Source organism: Microplitis mediator, chromosome 9, assembly GCF_029852145.1.
Source record: "Microplitis mediator isolate UGA2020A chromosome 9, iyMicMedi2.1, whole genome shotgun sequence".
Taxonomy (NCBI): Eukaryota; Metazoa; Arthropoda; class Insecta; order Hymenoptera; family Braconidae; genus Microplitis; species Microplitis mediator.
In genome coordinates this window covers 1,952,044-1,974,082 of record NC_079977.1, presented here as the reverse complement: position 1 = coordinate 1,974,082, position 22,039 = coordinate 1,952,044, and the positions used below count along the sequence as shown (strand labels likewise).

Genomic DNA, 22,039 nt, shown 5'->3' with positions numbered 1-22,039 from the left:
TTGTTAGAATTATATTTTTCAAAATTTTAAATTGTCATTTACGATTGTTATCATCATTGTAATAAAATTTCGAGTGTTTTAAAATCATTTTCCGAAATTTTTTCTTAAGGTTTATTATTTCATTTGAATTCGTTTATTATTTTCCGTAACTGTAAAACGGATCATTAGCTTTGTAGCTCCTGGTTTGAACCAGCCTTGATTGCATTCCAATGAGCCACAGCAGGTATAGCCAGTGATTGGATGACACTATGATGCAAATAATATAATTTTTTAATTACGATTTTGTAATCTTACTAAAATCCCGCCAAAGCCCTAGACTTTCATCAAATATAACTTGATATATTTATGACTTACTCACTATAGACGGTGAGAAATTTATGGTAACAATTACAATATATTATGGGAATGGTTCCCATAATGCATGGTAACCGGTTTTTTTGAAATGTTGATTATAGGAACAGCACCCATATATTGTAGTTATCATTACTATAATATTATAGTAATCGTTACCATAATATTATGGTAACCATTAACATGATATATGGTAACCATTACCATAATATATGGTAACCATTACCATGATTCTTTCATAAGCGATATGGGACCTGTTACCATAATTATAGGAATTATTCCCATACTTATGGGAACTTTTTCCAGAAAATATTGGCCTATATCCCATAATTCCAAGTAATCATTACCATAACGGTATGGGATGATATTTTATAAACGTACAAGGAACGGTTACCATAAATTTCTCTCCGTGTACATTTTTAACAATATAGAGCTTTTTCATGTGGGTTGTTCGATATTAAATAAGTACTCAAATAGGTATTAAGAATTTTTTGAATAATTTTATTAAACAGACATCGAATTAGTTAACAAAATATTTCGAAAAACAAATTTAAAATGAAACCAATATTTGAAAATGATAAAACAGATTGTAAAACCAAAATAATTTTCAAAGGTATCTACTTGATGAAGAGATAATTTTAGCCACTGTAAGAGATCCCAGTATCTTCGCATACTCCTGATTGGAATGCAGTTTGTCCTGAGCATTTGTCCCACCCACAGCAAACTAAACCGGCTGATGGATGACACTAAAAAATTTTAAAATACAATTTAACACAATTTTTATCAATTTTTAAAGGAATAATATATATACATTTATGCGTACATATAGATCACGCTGAATACAAGCATCGATCCCAACACTGATCAGTCCAACCAATAAAATGATCATTAAGAGCTTCGACATTTTCAATTTCACTGCAATTATGTATTTATATCATTATTAGAAACTTTTCGCAAAACTTAAAAATCGGGCGTGAATTTGGCGCGATTAAAAATTCTATTTGAATTTGAATCCACTACGTCACTTGGATTTCCGGAGTTTAAAAACAAATCACTCCTTATTTGGAGTTAATAGGGAGTTTGTCTCTACAGCAGAGTGATTTCAGAGTGATTTGAATTTTATTTCGATAACAATTGAATTTAATGATAAGGTTCAAATTAAATCTTTTATCGAATCACTGACTATAGTTGCTGTTAAATGAAATCTTCAAAAGTATGACTGGGTAAAAAAATTCGATCTGATTTTAGTCCAACTGGACTACAATTAGTCTGCATTCAAAATATTTAATCCGTTTTTCAATTTTTATAAAAATTTTAAGCTGATTCTGATCTAAAGACGATTAAAACCAGACTAAAAAATTATTGACAACGTCGGAAAATAGTCTAAATATTAGACTGATTCAAAAAAACCGACTAATTTTTTTTTTCTCCGTTATATTGAAAATATTGTTGGAAATGATGAATTAAAAATACGGTGAAAGTTTGAGCTCTTAATATTAATATGAACAGCTGCCGCATCGCAATTCTCTATTTCCCGTTTAAATAACATGGGAAAATTTATTTTTTAAGCTTTGGAATTTTGTAGCTCACGGTGGGACCAATACTTTCAAATGTTCATGATTAATTCTAATGGAAAGATTGACGCTCTACAAAAAAGGTCTCTTATAATTTTTCGATATTTTTATTTTTTCAAAAGTTATTCGAAGTTAAAGTTAGATTGGCGATAAATTTTTACATTTTTTGAATTTTTTGACGCAACCATCAACTTTATCGGAAAATTTTATAGGACATTGTTTGTAGAGCATTTCATTTCCTATAACTTATCTTAGAGAAAATTTTCGATATTTTTCACAAGTCGAAAGTTATTTTCAATTAACTGAAAATTTAATATAATTAATTTTAAGCAACAAAATTTAGATTATTTAAGAAAATTTTCAGTTAATGGCAAATAACTTACAACTTGTGAGAAATATCAAAAATTTTCTTTAAAATAAGTTATAGGAAATGAAATGCTCTACAAAAAATGTCCTATAAAATTTTCCGATAAAGTAGATGGTTGCGTCAAAAAATTCAGAAAATGTAAAAATTTATCGTCAATCTAACTTTAACTTCGAATAACTTTTGAAGAAATAAAAATATCGAAAAATTATAAGAGACCTTTTTTATAGAGCGTCAAATTTTCCATTAGAATTAATCATGAACATTTGAAAGTATTGGTCCCACTGTGAGCTACAAAATTCCAAAGCTTAAAAAATAAATTTCCCCATGTTATTTAAACAGGAAATAGAAAATTGCGATGCGGCAGCAGTTAATATTAATATTAAGAGCTCAAACTTTTACAGTATTTTTTTTTCGTCATTTCCAAAAATATTTTCGATATAATGAAGAAAAAAAAAATTAGTCGATTTTTTTGAATCAGTCTACTAAATATATATATAAATGTTTTTTGTTTCCATGATAGATATTGCACACCTCAAGCGCGAAAGCGCAGATGTGCTTTATGAACGGGTTTTTTTATTCGACTATTTTACTCATATAAAAATCTTTCTACACTATTTTTATTTCACCAAAATAAGTAAAATTGTATACTAGCATATAGAGAATTTATTAAGAAACAATTTAAACCCAATATTAAGTCGATTCATCATTTTATTCGTTTAAAATAAATTATTTTAACTCAAGAAACTAGTGCTGTCAATTGTTACGTATGAAACTTCGTAAACACGATAACTTTCGATAGACACCATTAATCGGCCTAACTTTTTAACTTCCCGCTGAGAAAATTGTAAATTTTCAAAAATTCGGGAAGTTATTGGTTTCGGTCCGATTTACGAAAATCGAATTTTCATCGGATGTCGACGTTTTGAGGTCCTAGGAAGCTATTCTGACTAATTTCACGATGATGTCCGAGTGTATGTACGTATGTAAATACCTGTATCTTTTCAACGGATGAACCGATTTTGAACTTTAAGGTGTCATTCGACGCGGCTTGTCAATATCTTGAAGCTGTAAGAAAATTGAGCTTGATCGGTACGGCTCGTTCAGAGATATTCCAAAAATAAAATTTTTTTAAAAGTGTTTTTTTCGGATAACTTTTAATGTGCTCGATGGATCGATTCCAAAATGGACTAGGCTCTAGAGCTTTATAAGCCGCGTCGAATGCCACCCCAACCATCAAAATCGGTTCATTCGTTCAAGAGAAACCGTTGTCGAAAGAATTAAAAAAAAAAAATTTTTTATTTTTTCTGAAATATCTCAAAAACGACTCGAGAAATCGAATTCAAAATTTGATCAGCTTTAGAATTTGATAAAACGCGTCGATTGCCACCTCAATAGTCTCAATCGGTTTATTAGTTTGAGAGATATCGTTGGAGAAAAAATGGTGAAAAATGGTTTTTTTCGAAAACAACAGCATACAAAAGTATTTTCGATGAGCTCGAAAACAGCGGGAAGTTTTGAGGCTGGCCCGCAGGGTCAACTGACATACCGATTTTTTTTTATTGTCTTTGTATTTTTTATCACAAGAACCCTTATAAAAATTACTATCTGAATCCTTTTAGTTTAATTGTAATTAATTAACGACATAAAACTGATTATTCGTGAAAAATTTAGCTGCTATTTTTTTACTGTTGTTATTATTTTTTTCATTGTTTCTCTCTATCAACTACTGGTGGTAGCACTAGCGTATCAAGATGTTTGAAAAAAAGCGATATTTAAGACAAAAAGCGGGATATTTAAAAAAAAATGTTAGTAAAAAAATATTAAACTGAAAATAAGAAATAAAAAAAACAAATTGATGATTTGTAAGTTGAATAAAAGTTCATAATAAAAAAAAATACATTAATATTATATAATAAAAGTAGTGATTAAAAATAAAATGAGCGATTGAGGTGTGCACTTTTGGATTTTCCAACATTTTTTAATATTTACTATCCATTGCTGGAGTAAACATTCTAATGCAACAATTAAAATTTGAAAAATTATAATTGTTCAATTTTCATATATATTTCTTTACTAAAATATATCACCTGAATTTTTCATTCAGTATTTTGCTTTTAATGTTTAATTTTATGTAAAAAAAATATAATATTTATCGTCTTTATTTATATTTCATATTCTTTAACAATTTGAAAATATGTACTGCAAAAATTATTTATTGCAGGTTATCTAATATATAGTGATTAAGAATACTCACAGAGCAATCGTAGATTGAATAATAATGCAGTTGAAGACGATTTTGACCATTCGTCAGTAAACGGACCTTTTATATACCACCTTCGTTTCGCGTTTTTTCATATTTTTTTTTATCAGTTTTAAACCAATAAATTATGACATCCGCATTGGAAAGTATTACCAGTGTAGTGCGCATTGGTGCCCTTGTTATATAACAAAACGAAAACAATTATCTACGATAAGTTTTATTTATTTTTCCGGTGTTCGATGGCTACACGTTATAAGATTATCGTTTGAAATTTTATACTTGACCTTAGCTTCCTTCCTGCCAATGTGTGTTATTGTAAAATACATTTCGAAATAAGCTATGATCAAACCACTTACTAATAGAAATAACTTAATATATTTTCGCCCCTCCGGGCGAAAAGCGTCAACTTTTCTCCCGCTGTGCGAAACGAAGTTTCCGCTTTCCGCCTCCGTCGAGGCGAAAAATAGTATTTACACCTTGGGCAGTAAATAAGAAAGCCTCAGATCACATGTTTGTTGACCTCGGCTTCGCCTCGGCCAACAATTACATGAGATCTGAGACATTTCTTACTTTACTGCCCGAGGTGTAAAATATACTATTATTACTTACTCAACATAAATTTTTAACAATATGCAGTAGGCTGATTCAAAAAAATGGACTTTTTTTTTTTTTTGATATCCCCTGTGAAATATATTCAGAGAGACAAGAAAAAACGCCTGTAAAAATCAGAGCTCTTAATATTAATATTTATAGGTCGCGCATCGCAAATTTCTATTTCCTATTTAAATAACATAGGAAAAATTATTTTTCAATTTCATAATTTATATCTTAAGAACTAATGGACAAATTTCAATTACTGAAGCATATTTTTGTAGGAAATTTAACGATCTACAAAAAAGGTCTCCTATTATTTTTCGATAAATCCATCTGTTTCAAAGTTATCAGAGCTCGAAGTAAAGTTAGAGATCGTTTTACTTTTCCGGTGAAACTATCAGACTTATCACAAAATGTCATAAAGTTTTTTATGTTGCCAATTTTATTCTCTACAAATTATTGTCAGTAAAGTTTTTTCAAGTTCCGCATTGTTTTCTAGTTATTTTCATTTTAATTTCAAGCTCTGAAAAAAGTGGTTCCGATCGATTTCAAGAGCTCGACATTGAAATGAAAATAACTAGAAAACAATGCAGAATTTGAAAAAATTTTACTGATAATAATTTGTAGAAAATAAAATTGTCAACAAAAAAGACCCCACAAAATTTTGTGATAAGTCTGATTGTTTCACCGGAAAAGTAAAACGATCTCTAACTTTACTTCGAGCTCTGATAACTTTGAAACAGATGGATTTATCAGAAAATGATGAGAAACCTTTTTTGTAGAGCGTTAAATTTCCTACAAAAATATGCTTCAGTGATTGAAATTTGTCCATTAGTTCTTAAGATATAAAATTATGAAATTGAAAAATAATTTTTCCTATGTTATTTAAATAGGAAATAGAAATTTGCGATGCGCGACCTCTAAATATTAATATTAAGAGCTGTGATTTTTACAGGCGTTTTTTCTTGCCTCTCTGAATATATTTCACAGGTGATATCAAAAAAAAAAATAGTCCATTTTTTTGAATCAGCCTAATATACAGCTTTCTTATAGTAGTCGTTCAATAAAACATAAATACTCAAATAAGCATTAAAAATTTTTTTGAATAATTTTATTAGACAGACATTGAATTAGTTAACAGAATATTTCAATGACAAAATTTAAATTGAAGCTAACATTCGCTAATAATAAGACAGATTTTAAAACCGAAATAATTTTTTAAGGTTTTTATTTGATGTAGGAATAATTTTAGCCGCTGTAAGAGATCCCAATATCTTCGCATACTCCTGAATGGAATATAGTTTGTCCTGAGCATTTGTCCCACCCACAGCAAACCAAACCGGCTGATGGGTGACACTAGAAAATTTTAAAATACAACTTAATACAGTTTTTATGACCTATTCTAAAGAAACAACATACATATGTATATATATTTATACGTACATATAGACTACGCTGTATACAAGCATCGATCCCAGCACTGATCAGCCCAATCAATAAAATGATCATCAAGATCTTCGACATTTTTAATTATGCTGCAATTCTGTATTTATGTCATTATTAGAAATTTTTCGAAAAACTAAAAAATCGGCAGTGAATTTGAAGTAATTACGGATTTCATTTAAATCTGAATTCACTCATATACTCAGTGGCTGTTAAAAGAAACTGTCAAAAGTATGCCCGGGTCAAAAAATTTGATCTCATTTTAGTCTAACTAGTCTGCATTCGGTCTGTCTATTAACTATTCAATCTGTTTTCAAATTTACAAAAATTTTGAGCCGTTTTTTATCTAAAGACGATCAAAAACAGATTAAAAATAATAAATAGAAAAAATTTGATTTTGGTTTGGATAAAAATAAAGACGACAAAATATTTTGGTCAAAAAGTGTGATTCTGATCTAGAAGCGAACAAAATCAGACTGAAAATTATTGAAAACAAGTCAAGTCAAATTTAATAAAAATAACTTAAAATTGTTATTTTATTTGAAACAGATCAAAATTTCCTTAAATTTTAATTTTGTGTAATAAAAGTATAATATTTACTGTCTTAATTGATATTTCATATTATTCAACAATTTAAAAGTATGTTCTGCAAAAGTGATCTTCCCCATGAAAAAATTTTATAAAAAAAATATATGTTAAAATATAAAAAAAATATATTTTTCATATATAAGAAATATATTAAAAATACATAAAAAATATATAAAATATGTATAAAAAATATATTTTAAATAGCTAACTTTTGGCCAATTTTCGTATAAATTTTATACCCGGGTCAAAAATAAAACTTGATTCAGACTTGGTTTACCAAGTCGAAATTTGGAACCGTTTTTTACAAGGCAAACTCGACTTTTTTTATGGAGGCTTGAAATATATCGAGTTTTCGCCTTGGTTTAGACTTAACTGGCTTACTTAGTCACGATTTAAGACGAAAAAGTTTAAATCAAGTCGAAATTCACTTGGTTTAGACTTATTCGACTTAAAATGTAAGGCGAAAAAGTCTAAATCAAGTCGAAATTGACTTGATGTAGACTTATTCGACTTAAATTATAAGTCGAAAAAGTCAGAACTAAAGTGAAATAATTTTCATATATTAAGGCGAAAGTAAGGCGAATAAATGACTTTTTTTTCGACTTGGTTTAGCAAGTCAAAAGTAATGTGAATGACTATCGTGCTCAAAGTAAAGACGAATAAGTTGAAACTAAGATGAAAAAAGTTGAAAAAACTTAAATTTAAGTCAAAAAAGTCGACATCTTATCAAAAAATCGTCGGCAAATCGATAACTTCAAAAGAAAATAAGGCGAAGTGAGCCTAAATCAAGTTTTATTTTTGACCCGGGTATATTTTTAATATATTAAAAAAATATCTTAGAACATATAAAAAATACATGTATAAAAATAAAAAAAAAAAAATATAGTAGAAATATATTTTAAATCTATAAAAATCTAATTATAAAAATATAAAAAAATTATATAATAAATATATTTTTAATTCAACCAACAATCTAGGTAACGAAAATATAAAAAAATTATATAAAAAATATATTTTTTATATATACTTTTTATATTTTCGTTACCTAGATTGTTGGTTGAATTAAAAATAGATTTTTCACATAATTTTTTTATATTTTCATAATTATATTTTTCATAGATTTAAAATATATTACTAATATATTTTTTTTATACTTTAACATATATTTTTTTTATGAATTGTCTTCATGGTGGCTGTTCCAAGTTACTCAATATATAGATATTAATAATATACTTACGGAGCAATCGTAGTTTCAATAACGCAGTTGCAGGCAATTTTGATCATTTGCCAGTAATCGAACCTTATATACCACTGGAGTTCTTATTTTTTCATAAGTTTTAAACCAATAAACGTTGCCATTTTAATTAGGCTCGATATTTTTACTCACGCGGTTGATTACTGATTTTGCGCATAACAGTCGATAAAATACTTATAATCGACATTGACCTATAGGTCTGAGGGTGACAAATGTTGAATGATATTGAGGCTTTAATCTCACTAGATTTTGCAATTGATCTTATATTTAATCGGGCTTTATTATCAGTGTAATAAAATAAGTATATTTCATAATTTTAGCTGTACCGAGGAAAAACACTATGTTTACAAAGGGGAAATTCCTGTGTTGCCACGGAGATAAATGTCAAGCAAATATGCCTATGGAGCATAGTAATAATTACATTACTCTATAGTTTGTATAAGCAGTCACATAAGAGCGGCGTGACACAAACTATAGGGTAGTGTAATTAGTACTATGCTGCATAAAAATATTTACTTAAAATTTCTCTCCTTGCATAATTAAAATCTAAAAAAGGAACATTTCACATGTAAAAATAAGAAAAATACCTCTACTTTATAGGCATTTCTCTTAGGGGAGGGTGGGGCAAAGCGGCCCCCCTAAGCCAATTATTACTTTTTGTGGCTTTCAACCATAAGATCACTTTGCTTTTGTCCTATTTCGAACAAATTTATGGACATTTCGCCGAAATTCTGAAAAAAAATTTTTTTTTTGTGGGGCAGAGCGGCCTCCCTCCAAAAAGTAATAAAAAAATTGTTTTTTTCGTTTTTTTTTTTTTTTAAATTGTTTTCATTATTAAAAATGTATTTCTTTCTCTTGACAACTATTTTTGGTTTTATATTACTCGAAAAAAATGTTTTAAAGTGTAATAAATCGTTTACTCTCGATTACCTTAATAACTAATTGTTATTTAATAAAAAAAAAAATCAATTCTATAGTTTTACTTTATTTCAAAAACTTATCAACTAAACAAAAAATTTAATTTTTATTAATTTTTAGTGACCAAATTTACCTCTTACACAGAGAAACGGCCGAAAAATATGAAAAAATAATTTGGCGGAAGTTTCGGCTGGTCCATTTTGCCCCAGGTGTTATGCGTAGGGCTAGAAATGTGTAATTATAATAATTTATTTTTAATTAGACGATAGAAATATGAAAAAATCACTTTTTCAAAATTTTGGGCTTGTCCATTTTGCCCTAAATGTCATGCGTAGGGGTAAAAATGCGCAAACATATCGGATTTATAGTAATTAGTCGAAAAACAAAAAATTTTTTTTTTTTGATCAAAATTTCAGGGAGGCCGCTCTGCCCCACCCTCCCTATATTACATAAAAAAATTCCTTACATTGACTACAGTGCTGTCCCGATGTCAACATAGGCATCACAGCGCCACAATTTATATGAAAGGATTATTTAAAAAGAAGGTAAATTTCCTAGCCCTCTGAAATTTTTTCTTCTGTGTAATCAGGTTGTGTTACAGTGTAATGAACAGAAATGTATTTCATTATTTTTTTGATCGTACAAGAAAATATTCAACAATAGTAAACTTTTGCTCGTAAAGAATATAATTTACCACCAGGTACATTTATCTTCAGGGTTGATGTTTGACCCAACGGGACACTGGAAATCAGCCGAAATTTCTGGTACATTTGAAAGAATTTTCATTATCAAATTTTCAAGAAATGTAAAATTGTTACTATCAGCAGTCTGTGGTTGGTCTTGATCATCATTCGCGGAACAAAGAGATTCCATGTATGAAATCCAGAATAATTGTCCAGAAGTGTAAGACAATTCGGGCAAATTCATTTCTAGACCGGATTGATCTGCGAAATCCTTGTACGCGGCGTAAGAAACACGAAGTCCGATGTATTGGGCAATTATGCTTTCTGCAAGACGACCAATTCTCTAAAGGGTTTTAAAAGTACCAAGTAATCACGTAATTCAGATAAAAGAAAGAGTCTTAGTATTTTAAAACAATGGAATAGTTACCGAATCTCTGATGAGGGGGTCTGTTACATTGTCCATTAAATGACTAAAGCATTCGACTTGTTCATTGGGTAATTCTGTGCCATCCTCAGCCCACTTTCTACCAATGTGTGCTACTGTCTGGTACATTTCGGAGGCCATGTTCGAACCACTTGCCCCGAAGTTCATGTACATCGGTCGCTTATTGTCGAACAATGGGCTCGCCAGCATTTTCGCGGGTATGTCTGAAAAATTTGGTCTTTTAAAACATTATCTTCGCTTGTATACAAATAATTCAGCGTTAAGTCTCACATAAATGATTAGCATAATTTTCTGGCATTCCTTGATCTCCATGTTGGTTCGCATCATACTGAAACATTTCCGTGTATATTTTATTACTAAATCGCTTCACCATCGTGAATATATTCATATTCAAAATCGTTTGCAGGAAATTGTTCATCACAACGTAATCATCTGCATAGAATTTATTCAATTCTTCAGGAACAGACAGCGTTTCTGACGGACCGATAGTGACGGGCATCCCGAAAATTTCTCTGACGCCTTCGTCTTTTTCATCATCATTCAGTGTCTTGGATCGTCTGATCATGTTGACCATCGCACTTTTAATATAAAAGACGACATTTCTAACAGCCTCCTGGCTGTCCTTGAACTGGTCCAAGTAGTAATTAGTGATGGCGTTTTCGAAGTACGTTTTAACCATTTCGTCACAAATCACTTGTCGTGGAACATCAACGGCGCCTGTTAATTCCAGGAACCGGAGATATTTATCCCGAAACTCGGCAGTCAAATAGGGAATCGAGTATTGGACTATTCTCCACATCGCGTAGTTGGCTTGCACGCGTTTCGGAGTCTTTTCCATGAGGCTTAAAAGTTCCGTTAGGGCGGTCGGATTCCAAACCGACAGAACTGGCTTTTCATCGGCATCCACGAAAGGCATCAGAGTTTTCGATATAAATTGTTCCCAATTTATACTCGGCTCTAAGTCTTGTAGCTTTTCGACACTCAACTCTTTAGTTTCATCTGGATTTACTTTCTCAGCTATTTCTTTAAGTTTTACTTCAAAATCAATGACTTGATCCAATTCCTGGACAGAATCACTGCTCGCGCCAAGAAGTTGTGCCACTTCTTTCATATATTTTTTGTAGGCTGGTAGTTCGTCAGTGGAAACGTCAACGTGAACTGGAGCTATCTGATGAAATAGAAAAATCAGTTACAAATTATCTAGTTACACAGCCTGAGTATCGGAACATACTTCGAGGAGATATATCAGGGTTTTATTTGGACCAACGGATTTAGATTCTGGCTGCCAGTCCAAGAAATAATTCAAATTGTAACCAAATTTTTTAGCTTCGCCCGTAAAATCAATCCAATTAAAACCAGATTCGTTCCATTTGTCAGCCTCCAAAACAGGCCAATTTCCCAGACTTTTCATAATATTTTTCATTAGATCCAGGGTCTGTTGTCCAACGGCATCTATCAATTTTACATTTTATCATAAATTGATGTCTCAGATTAATATACCTAACTAATAAAATGTACTAACTTTGATCCATGCATGTTTTGTGCAAATCTTGAACAAGTTTGTAGGGTTTGAATTCACTTGCTAAGCTTTCATCTCCAATCAAATTGTCTGCATGAAGTTTTTTCATAATATCATCCTCAAATTCGTCATTTGGGCGATCAATTTTTTCGTAGTTACCACAGACAAATCGGTGAAAATTTTCACAGGGATTAATATTCATATCACGATGTTTAGTAATTTCTGCAGCTGCCATGCGCAATCAAAGAAAAAAAAACCAAATATCATTATGTGATAAATAATTTAATGCAATCAAATATGTATACCCGGCTCCCTAAAGGCCATAATACATAAAAGATACGTGAAATTCTAGTATAGTATAATATCAATAATCATTATATGTAAGTTCATTCATCGACTCAACGAAAAAGATATATAAAAGAGAGATCAAAATACGTAATTTATAATTTACACCCCATATATAGAGAGAAACTAATAGTCTTATAATGAGGTCCTACTGTATAATACGATGATCTAAACTCAGCATAGTTATTTAAAGCAGCTAATATTTCCGTTGGTGATTGATTCCATAATTTAATAACCGATAGTAGAAATGATTTCTCATAAGATACTGTTCTACAAGGTGGTTGATAAAAAACATTATTTTGTTATACCACATGACCACGATTTATTCCATACCTAATAAACTTCGAAAATTTGAACTTTTACACTTTGAACTTGAAAATTTGAACTTTGACAATTTGAACTTTTGTAAATTTGAACTTTAAATAATTTAGTATTTCTATCATCAAAAATAATTTATTTTTCATCATCATCATAATCATCATTAACATCAAAAACATAAAAGTTCAAATTTACCAACTCTCTAAATATGAATTAGTGATTTTTCACTAATTTCAAATGAATATTCACTAATTGTCAATGCGACAATCGTACCACGCAGAAGTAGTGAATATTCACTAAATGAATATGTGAATATTGGAATTCACTGATTTAATAAGTGAATATGAGAATCCACTAAATTGAAAAGTGAATATGGGAATTCACTGATTTCATCGGTGAAAAAAAATATTATATTGCGAAAAAAATATAAGACACTTGTAATTAGATCCGAAATGTGATTAATGTATTAGAATCATTACTTAGAGGAAGTATACATGATTTTTATTGATGAAAAAATCCCGGTGACTGCTGGGCTCGAACCTGCATCCTTCCGATTCAAAGTCTTTGATGCTATCCACTGCGCTGACCTACGCATGTGATCGCGTGAGTGTAAATAGTATATTCGTTATGATACCAAACAATAACTGATGAAGAAATAAAAAATCCGTGATGTTATGATTGACGTACTCTTCATATAAATATATTATTGTTCTGTACTTCTATTTTTTTTTATTTTGAAAGTTTTTTATTAAAATTTTTTAAAATAGCACCATAATTATTAATTATATTAATATCTAGTAAAATATTTAATTATTTGCTAGTTAAAGTTACTAGTGAAATTGTGGAATTCATAAATTAAGAAGTGAATAACAGTTTCACTTGTAGAAATTATGAAAATATCGCTAGTTCAGTAGTGAAAATCACTAATTTGCTAGTGAAAATTATAGTACTAAATTTATTAGTGAGAATTCACTAATTTGTTATTTAAATACACTGATTATGAAGTGAATACTGCTTCACTAACGTAATTAATGAAATTTCCACTAATTCATGTTTAGAGAGAAAGTTCAAACTTACCGAAGTTCAAATTGCGAAAGTTCAAATTGGTAAAGTTCAATTTTCAAAGTTTATTAGGTCTGTCACCACCACGAATAGATAACAGTCCTCTCTAAAAATGAATTAGTGAAAATCACGTGACCAAAATTATTTGGCAGTAAATAGTCACTAATTACCAGTTAAAAGTATACAACTATTTGAATTAGTGACATACTTTTCACTAGTAAACAGTGAATAGTCACTATTTTTACTATTTCAAATTTAAGAGAGTATGATCTTAGTCTTATTAGACTGTTTGGACAAATTTGTCTGTATTTGAACTCGTTGACCTGCCTTTAAAAGTTCAAGCTGTTTTTGATGTAAAGATTTAAAGTTTCAAAACAGATCAAATTTTCCGACCCGGGTCAATAAATACAACTTACCCCATTTTATACGTTTCATACTACACTCGTGCGTTGTACATTGGTTCGTAGCAACTGCGTCATGAAAAATACATATGTAGAGGTCATGTGCAATCAATATGTTCTATTTATTATCAAGTTAAGAGCTAAAATAACTTACTCTTTGAAGAGTCAATACTTGAGGCTTTAATTGGAACAATAAGACAAACAAATCCAATGCCTGTAATTAGAAACAACCCTCTTACTAACGACATCTGCCATATCCTCATTGCAAAATAGATTTTTTGTCACAGCTAGATTATTTATGAACAGTTTCTACTGACGAGTATTGAACGTCTTAACTATTTTAAGAGCTATTGAGGAATCTTATCTTGGGAAAAATAAATACAGATGTAATCGAGAGGGTAAAGGTCAATGTCATTCTTATCATTATTTTTATTCGCTTCATTTGCAAGCAAAAAATCGGTACTTTTTAACCCATGGTACAAAGCTATGCTTTTAAAATAAAAAAATAAAAAACATACATATACTCTCTGAAACTAAATAAGTGAAAATTTCACTAATTGAAATAGTGATCTTAAAATTCACTACAAAATTAGTGATTTTGAATTAGATTCACTAATTCATTAGTGATTCCCCGGATTCTACAATGATTACTAGTGGCGCCTCGCTTAAGGACTTTTTATTCTATCATTGAATTATCAAATTCAGGGCAAAATTAATTACGATAATTTTTAAATACAACTGAACAGTATTAATTAAAGTAAGTTAATTAGATAAAACCTAACTTAGTTGCTAAATAATACATCTTGTTATTTTTTAATAGCTTTATATTTTTACTCCAACTTTTTTTACCGAACCTTAATCAAAACCTTCATTGACAATAGATTCAGGTTATGAGTTATAATTATGATATAAATATTTACCATATGAAAGTAATTTTAATTGTTAATTTAGTCGATCAAGTTGCTAAAAAAATTTTATAATCAATCACAAATAATAATCATAATAATAATAATATTTTGATACAATATTATTAGCAACGATACAATATTTTTCCAAATAAATCCTCGTTAACAAGTGAATTAGTACATTTTTGACTAATTCAATCAGTGAAATTTTCACTAATTTTATATGTTATTTTTTTTACTAATTCAAAAAGTGAATAGTCACTAATTCATAGTCGTATACTTTGGACAATTTAGATTAGTGAATATTCACAAGTAATTAGTGGTTTTTCACTAATTTAGTTTTAGAGAGTATACAGAAGTGATTTTTGAATGTTTAAAAACCATTTAAAATATAAAATTTTTTTTTATCAAATTTTGGGGGTACCCCGTTATGCCTACCCTACCCCCTTTTGCCCCTCCTTCCCCTATAATTTATAATATTTGACTGTTAAATGTTTTATTGGAGGACAATTGTCGCAATTATTTTTCATAATTTTTTTATTGCTGAAAAAATATTCAAACGCATGTGGAAAAATACAAAAATTAAAGTCGACTTAATTTTTGTAGAAATAAATAACATGATATCAGTGACAGCTTGAAAAATTAGCCGCTTGCCTTTAGTTTGCTTACGTACATTAGATAAATGTTTAAATACTTGGCAATTAAGTTGTTGTGCAAATAAATACATCGTATTCAGTATAATTGCCAGGAATCGGTAATTATTTGGACTACATAACATAAATTTTTATTTAAATGGAAACGTAGTAGCAATAAATTTAAGTTAATTGTTCAAAAAATTTTTATCAGCTCGCTTATTTTGAAGCTACGTAATATTATGTAAAAAAATACAAACTTTCCATGCAATTATTTATTTACAATTACCATAAATATAATTTTTATCCATTCCAATTATAAAAAAAAAAAATTATCCTAGAAATTACACAGAAATAAAAGATGTCTTGATGCAAAAAATATTTTCTCGGGGCGATTAAAAATTTCTTGCGTCAAGAAATCTTTTTTTTATGTAAAAATGTCCCTGGTTAAGAATTCCGATTGAGTCCGATTAGGATCCGATTGAGTTTAATCGGAATGAATCGGTTTCAATCGGAAAATAATATTTTTATTTCGTTATTATTTTCCGATTGGAACCGATTCATTCCGATAAAAATTTTAAATGTGATCCAATAGGTTTCAATCGAAAAATAATATATTTTTCAAAAATTTCCGATTCATTCCAATAGGAAAATTCCGATCAAATCCTATTGAAGTGAATCGGATTTTTCAACCAGTCATTATTTTCGGAGGTAAATGTTGATTGCATTTTGTTGGAACAATATTTAGTTTTATTTAGAAAAATACATCGTACTGTCATATTTTCGTATACCTGACAATGACAATGACCCTTCCCACTACTCCTTGACCCTTAAAATATGTAATAAGTGGAAGCGTACCGAGTACCTAGAGTACTGGGTTATAACTAATACTTTTCTGTTTTTCAGTTGAGCCAAAACCTTTCAGCACCAAGCATAAGTTAGAGCTTCAAACTTAAATTCTGTTTTATTATCATTCTGATAATTTTGTCTGTCAGACTAACACTTTATTGTCTGTCAAATCATAATTATAATTATTCAAGTGTGTCCTCCACGAAAAAAATTTATCAAAAAAATATATGTTGAAATATAAAAAAAATGTATTTTTGATATTAAAAAAATATATAAATATATATAAAATATGGATAAAAAATATATTTTAGATAGATAACTTTTGGCCGATTTTCGTATATATTTTATATATTTTAAGTATATTAAAAATATATCTTAGAACATATAAAAAATACATGTATAAAAACATTAAAAAAATATATTCGCAATATATTTTATATATATAAAAAATGTATTTTTATCTTAACTAACAACCTAGGAAAAAAATATATAAAATTTAGATAAAAAATATATTTTTTATATATGTTTTTTATATTTCCATAATTATATTTTTTATGTACTCTGAGATATATTTGTCATATATTTAAAATATGTACGAAAATCAGCCAAAAGTTAGCTATTTAAAATATATTTTTTATACATATTCTATATATATTTATATATTTTTTATGTATTTTTTTTATATGAAAAATATATTTTAACATATATTTTTTTTATAAATTTTTTTCATGCTGCCCACCCCCCAATTTTCATTTGCCCTAAGAAATATTTCATACTATGCATTGAAAAGAAAATTTTCTTGGTGCGCGAAAAAAAATTCGTAAGAAATTTTTTTTCTGTGTATATTTTAATAATGAGGTAAAAATTAAAAAATTCCAAATTTTTATCAACTACTAAATAAATTACGACAAATTTCCCCTATTCATAGATAAGATAAAAAAAATATTCTTGTCTCCATATTATTTGTCAATAAATTATTCTACTAAAAATTCGTTACATAGCCAACAGCCAGCAGCGAATTACGTTATCATATGTAGAAAAAAAGTTTCATTCCTCGTCCTACAGATGGCGGTCTCAGTCCTTAACCCGTTCGCCCCCAAACCGACTTCTTATCTCAAAAAAATACGAAATTTCTATTTCTATTACGATAAATCAAATTTTACCCCCACTCCGACTAAAAACATCTCGGAAAAAATATATAAATAAATAAAAAAAATTACAGTAATTATTTATAATTAAAAAAAAATTAGTGTCACATGTCCTTCCTCATTTCTGTTAAACATGAGTACAGGATACATCCCACGCTATCAAGATTTCTCTACCGTAAATTCCCACATTCTTATGTCATACATATGCACGTAGTATAATTTCCAGAGAGCTCCAGACGTTAGAGAAGCGATGAGTCGCATGACTTACCCCCTACTCAATAGACATCTCGGTCGAGTGCATCGCGCGCGGCGGCACGCTCTTAACTTATGCGGTTCAATAGTGGGAGTACCGGACGCACCAATAGCGAGGGCTCTGTCGCGCGCCTCAATTCGATCCCCCCTCCATCGAATCTCGACGGCGCGACTCTAGTGTCTCTCTCTATCTCACTACCTGCTCGTGTACTCTCTTCAATTGTGTTTGTTTCCCTTTCAGCCTCATCCTAAGCCTCTTATACCTCCAAATCTCTCTCTTTACCTGCCGTCTACAATTACCCCCTCCCATAGAAAAAAAAAGTGACATGTAATGAAAAAATGTATTTTTTATGCTCACAATTATTTATAAAATTTATAAATTACCTGTCATTAATAAATAAATATACATATATATATTACGTGTTACATAAATTATTAAACAATATAATAATAATAATTTCCATATGGAATTATATTTAAGACATTAAAAGTACGAGTTGAATTAATAGTTGACACGCAATCGAGCCGCAGTAAAACGCGACGGGGGTCTTGTATTGCATCCGAGTGTAGGATCGACATCCCATCCGCGGTTATCTTGGTCTAAGTTCCGAGTGTGAGTAGGCAGGAGTGGGGGCCGTAACGATAAAGGGTTCGAGGATCTAGAAGGGGGGGTAAGAAGTAGTGGGAGGGCTCGAGGGCATGCGAGTGCCGTACGAGTGTCGGAATTTTAGTCTATTGAGCAGGGGAAGGGAAGGGGGAAGGGAGGGGGAATAGTGTAGTGGCTATAGGTACTTTTCTTGGCATTAAGTACGTGGAGATCAAGCGTCACGCGCTATTCATCCCCTCTTAAATATTTTTCTCCTTCTCCATCCCGGTGAGCATTCCGAGACTCGGGCACCACTTGCTACTCAAACCTTGGCGCTAGAGAGCCGAAAATCAGTGAGCCAGTCGATCTTGGGCGCTCTTACCGAGAGGTCGAATCTCGACGCTACTTGATAGCTTAAATTTCCGAGCACTTTTTTTAATTAAGTCGAACGATAATTTGTATTTTTGTGGATGTAATTGTGGATGTTCACTTGGATTACGTGCTGTGTTGTGATTATTAATGTTAATTGTGATTAAATATTAAATAAGGATATTTATTAAAATGGTTACTGGAGTGGGCGCCACAATGCCAGCGGGTGGTGTCACTGTGGGAGCAACTCCCCCGGCTGCACACGTGCCCCAGGAGGCTGGTCAACCACCTGCGCAAATTACGACCACCACCACAAGACGAACTGGTGAAAATCGACGGGTTAGTGTCTATTTATCCATCACTTTCATCGGAAAAAATTTTAAAAAATTTTTCATCCCCTGGAATTTAAATTCTTAATTTTATTTTTATTTATGATTACAGAGCAACAAACCGATCATGGAAAAAAGAAGACGAGCGAGGATCAACAATTGTCTTAATGATCTCAAGACTTTGATATTGGATGCGATGAAAAAAGACGTAAGTATTTTTTTAAAAATTGGCGCGTAAATTTGAAAATTTAAAAATCGCAACTTTCGCGGTATTGAAATTTTATATGAAATCTAACAAATTTTTCAATTTTTATGATTACAGCCGGCTAGACATTCAAAGTTAGAAAAAGCGGACATCCTGGAGATGACAGTAAAACATCTAGAGACACTGCAGCGTCAACAGGTAGCTCTAGCAGCAGCGACAGATCCAAGTGTGCTAAATAAATTTCGCGCTGGATTTACCGAGTGTGCTGGTGAAGTTGGCAGATTTCCCGGACTGGATGCCTCCGTTAAACGTCGCCTGATGTCCCACTTGGCATCCTGCCTAGGACCAGTAGAAAACGCAACCTCAACAAATGGATCCACCGGAGTCACGGGACAAACTCAGCCGGTCCAGCCCGCGCCTACGACGCAACTCCAAGTCCATATTCTTCCCCAAGTGGATGTTTCGTCCCCGCGAATCCAAGTCCAGCAGTCCAACGGGATCTTCTTCACGAACGCAAACGGCACGGGGTTGCAGTTGGTTCCAACGCGATTACCGAACGGTGACATCGCGCTAGTGCTTCCTGCGAATGCAAAAGCAACCCCAGTTTCCCCAGTGTCTTCACCAGCCCCTTCATCGCCGCTGCCGACTCTGATACCCATCCCCCAAAGAACGGCCAGTACAGCATCCGCTTCTTCATCAACTTCGTCAACCAGCTCAACTTCTACCTCCGCTGCCAGTCCCGTAGCCTTCGAGGCTCCACCGCCAGCAGCTTTCCGGGAACAGACGACCACCACCTTCGCGACCTCTTCTACGAGTCACCGCGATGTCGCGACCTCACCCGCGAACGGGTACACAAGTGATCCCGAGTTTGATCCCCGTGTCTACAGTCCGCCCTTACAAAAACCTCTGGCTCTGGTGATGCGCAAAAGCGTTGTCCCGGAAATCGAAGGCAAACCCTGGAGGCCGTGGTAGAAAAAAAAAATTTTTCGCGCGTAATTAATTAGTTTTAGTTGAGAAAAGTGATTATATTGTAAGATAGTGTTTTGTCAGAGGCACAAATTTATTTTTTGTGAGCCAATGAGGCTGTGCCTTATGAGCAGTGCCTTGGACTTGTAAATAACGACTCGATGGTCATGATAAATAATTATGAAAATTGTTTTTTTGAAATTAGCCGCTTTATTGTAAATAAATATGTATATTATTACTACTATTAGTTTATTATTTTAAGTGCCTTACGCAACAAGAATCACAGGTCTTCCAATTTTGTTGTAAGTTAAAAACCACGCCAGAAAATATATTTATGTATATGAATATATGAGCATTTTTTTTATTACGTCTATTCATTATGTTTAAGTTGTATATTTTTGCTTAATGTACGGGAGATTTATTGTATGAACGTGATATAAAACCAGAGACAGAGTGTATTTATAATTTATGAGTGCAAAGATTGATGTTTATTATTGACTATTATTATTATGATTTATTATTATTATTATTGATATTATTGAATATTAATTATTAATAATTTCTATTGACAAATAGAAAAAATCACGCTTATTACACTAGGATCAAATAAATATTGATCTCTTTATTAAAAAAAATTGACATTTTTTTAATTTATTTTTGACACCTTCATTTACAATAATTAGTTTTAAGATTATAATTAAGTTGGTTTATTTACTGTGGGTTGAAATGGAGCTGAGCAGAAGGTAAGTGAATTTTAAAATTACAAAAAAAATATATATATATATATACAGAAAAAAAGGATTTCTTGGCGAAAAAAATTTTTTGTGTCATAAATTGAAAACAAAATTTTTCTTCAGACAAGAAAAAATTTCTTGTTTCAGAAAATTTTTTCTTGCTCTAAAAAAATTTATTCTCGCTCCAAGAAATTTCAAGTTTTCAATTCAAAATTCGAAAAATTTCTTGAGGCAAGTAAAAATTTTTTGGGACAAATCAAAATTTCTCGCAGTAAGAAATCTTTATTTTCTGTGCAAAAAAAAGGATTTCTTGGTGCAAAAAAATTTTTACTCGTCTAAAAAAAATTTTTACATTATAAATTGAAAATAAAAATTTTCTTGGGGCGAGAAAAAATTTCTTAGAGCAAAAAAAAATTTTTTGAAGCGAAAAAAAAATTCTTGCAACAAGAAATTTTTTTCAGTCGTAAGAAAATTTTTTTCTTCAACTGAAAAATGTTTCTTTCGATAAGAAATTTTTTTTTTTTGTATATTTATTTATAGAAATATATTAATTTTATTACGTGACGAAATTATGTACCTGAAGATCGGAACATTTTTCACGCAACGAAAATGAAAATAATTAATGAAATTTGTGTCTAAAGGCGACTTCAAAGGTAGTTAGGGGTGGCCTGTAATTTTGGGTGACGTGCGAAACATTTCCGAAATCTAGATCCAGTAGATTTATTACTTTTCATATATTTTTTCTTATTTTCGTTCGCGACAAACGTTCTGATCTTCAGGTACATACGAAATTTGACTCGATCTAATAAAATTAAAATTGAATTTTTGAAAATTAAATTTTAAAATTTAGACTGAAAAAAAAATTAACATTTGTAGAAGCAAATTTTTTTTGAGTAGTAAATCACAAAAAATTATAAGATCATTAATTTCATATCCGGTTA

General features: G+C 30.7%; 2 protein-coding genes and 1 long non-coding RNA gene across 3 annotated transcripts; 1 reads left to right on the top strand and 2 right to left on the bottom strand.

The window, feature by feature from the left end:
• Positions 1–831: 831 nt before the first annotated feature.
• On the bottom strand, positions 832–4,655 carry LOC130674453 (uncharacterized). The gene is made up of 3 exons (XR_008991052.1): positions 4,547–4,655; positions 1,175–1,266; positions 832–1,097 (listed from the first exon to the last, which is right to left on the bottom strand). It is a non-coding gene; the product is annotated as an uncharacterized LOC130674453 (long non-coding RNA).
• Positions 4,656–9,397: 4,742 nt separating this feature from the next.
• Positions 9,398–14,467, bottom strand: LOC130674829 (neprilysin-2-like). Its single transcript, XM_057480252.1, has 7 exons — positions 14,278–14,467; positions 14,139–14,192; positions 12,001–12,225; positions 11,710–11,930; positions 10,749–11,646; positions 10,461–10,681; positions 9,398–10,376 (listed from the first exon to the last, which is right to left on the bottom strand). The coding sequence occupies exons 1-7, from the start codon at positions 14,384–14,386 to the stop codon at positions 10,041–10,043; spliced, it is 2,064 nt and encodes a 687-aa protein (XP_057336235.1). The 5' UTR covers positions 14,387–14,467; the 3' UTR covers positions 9,398–10,040.
• A 4,295-nt stretch (positions 14,468–18,762) lies between these two features.
• Positions 18,763–20,988, top strand: LOC130674783 (protein hairy-like). Its single transcript, XM_057480198.1, has 3 exons — positions 18,763–19,203; positions 19,306–19,401; positions 19,516–20,988. The coding sequence occupies exons 1-3, from the start codon at positions 19,057–19,059 to the stop codon at positions 20,368–20,370; spliced, it is 1,098 nt and encodes a 365-aa protein (XP_057336181.1). The 5' UTR covers positions 18,763–19,056; the 3' UTR covers positions 20,371–20,988.
• The last annotated feature ends 1,051 nt before the right edge of the window (positions 20,989–22,039 follow it).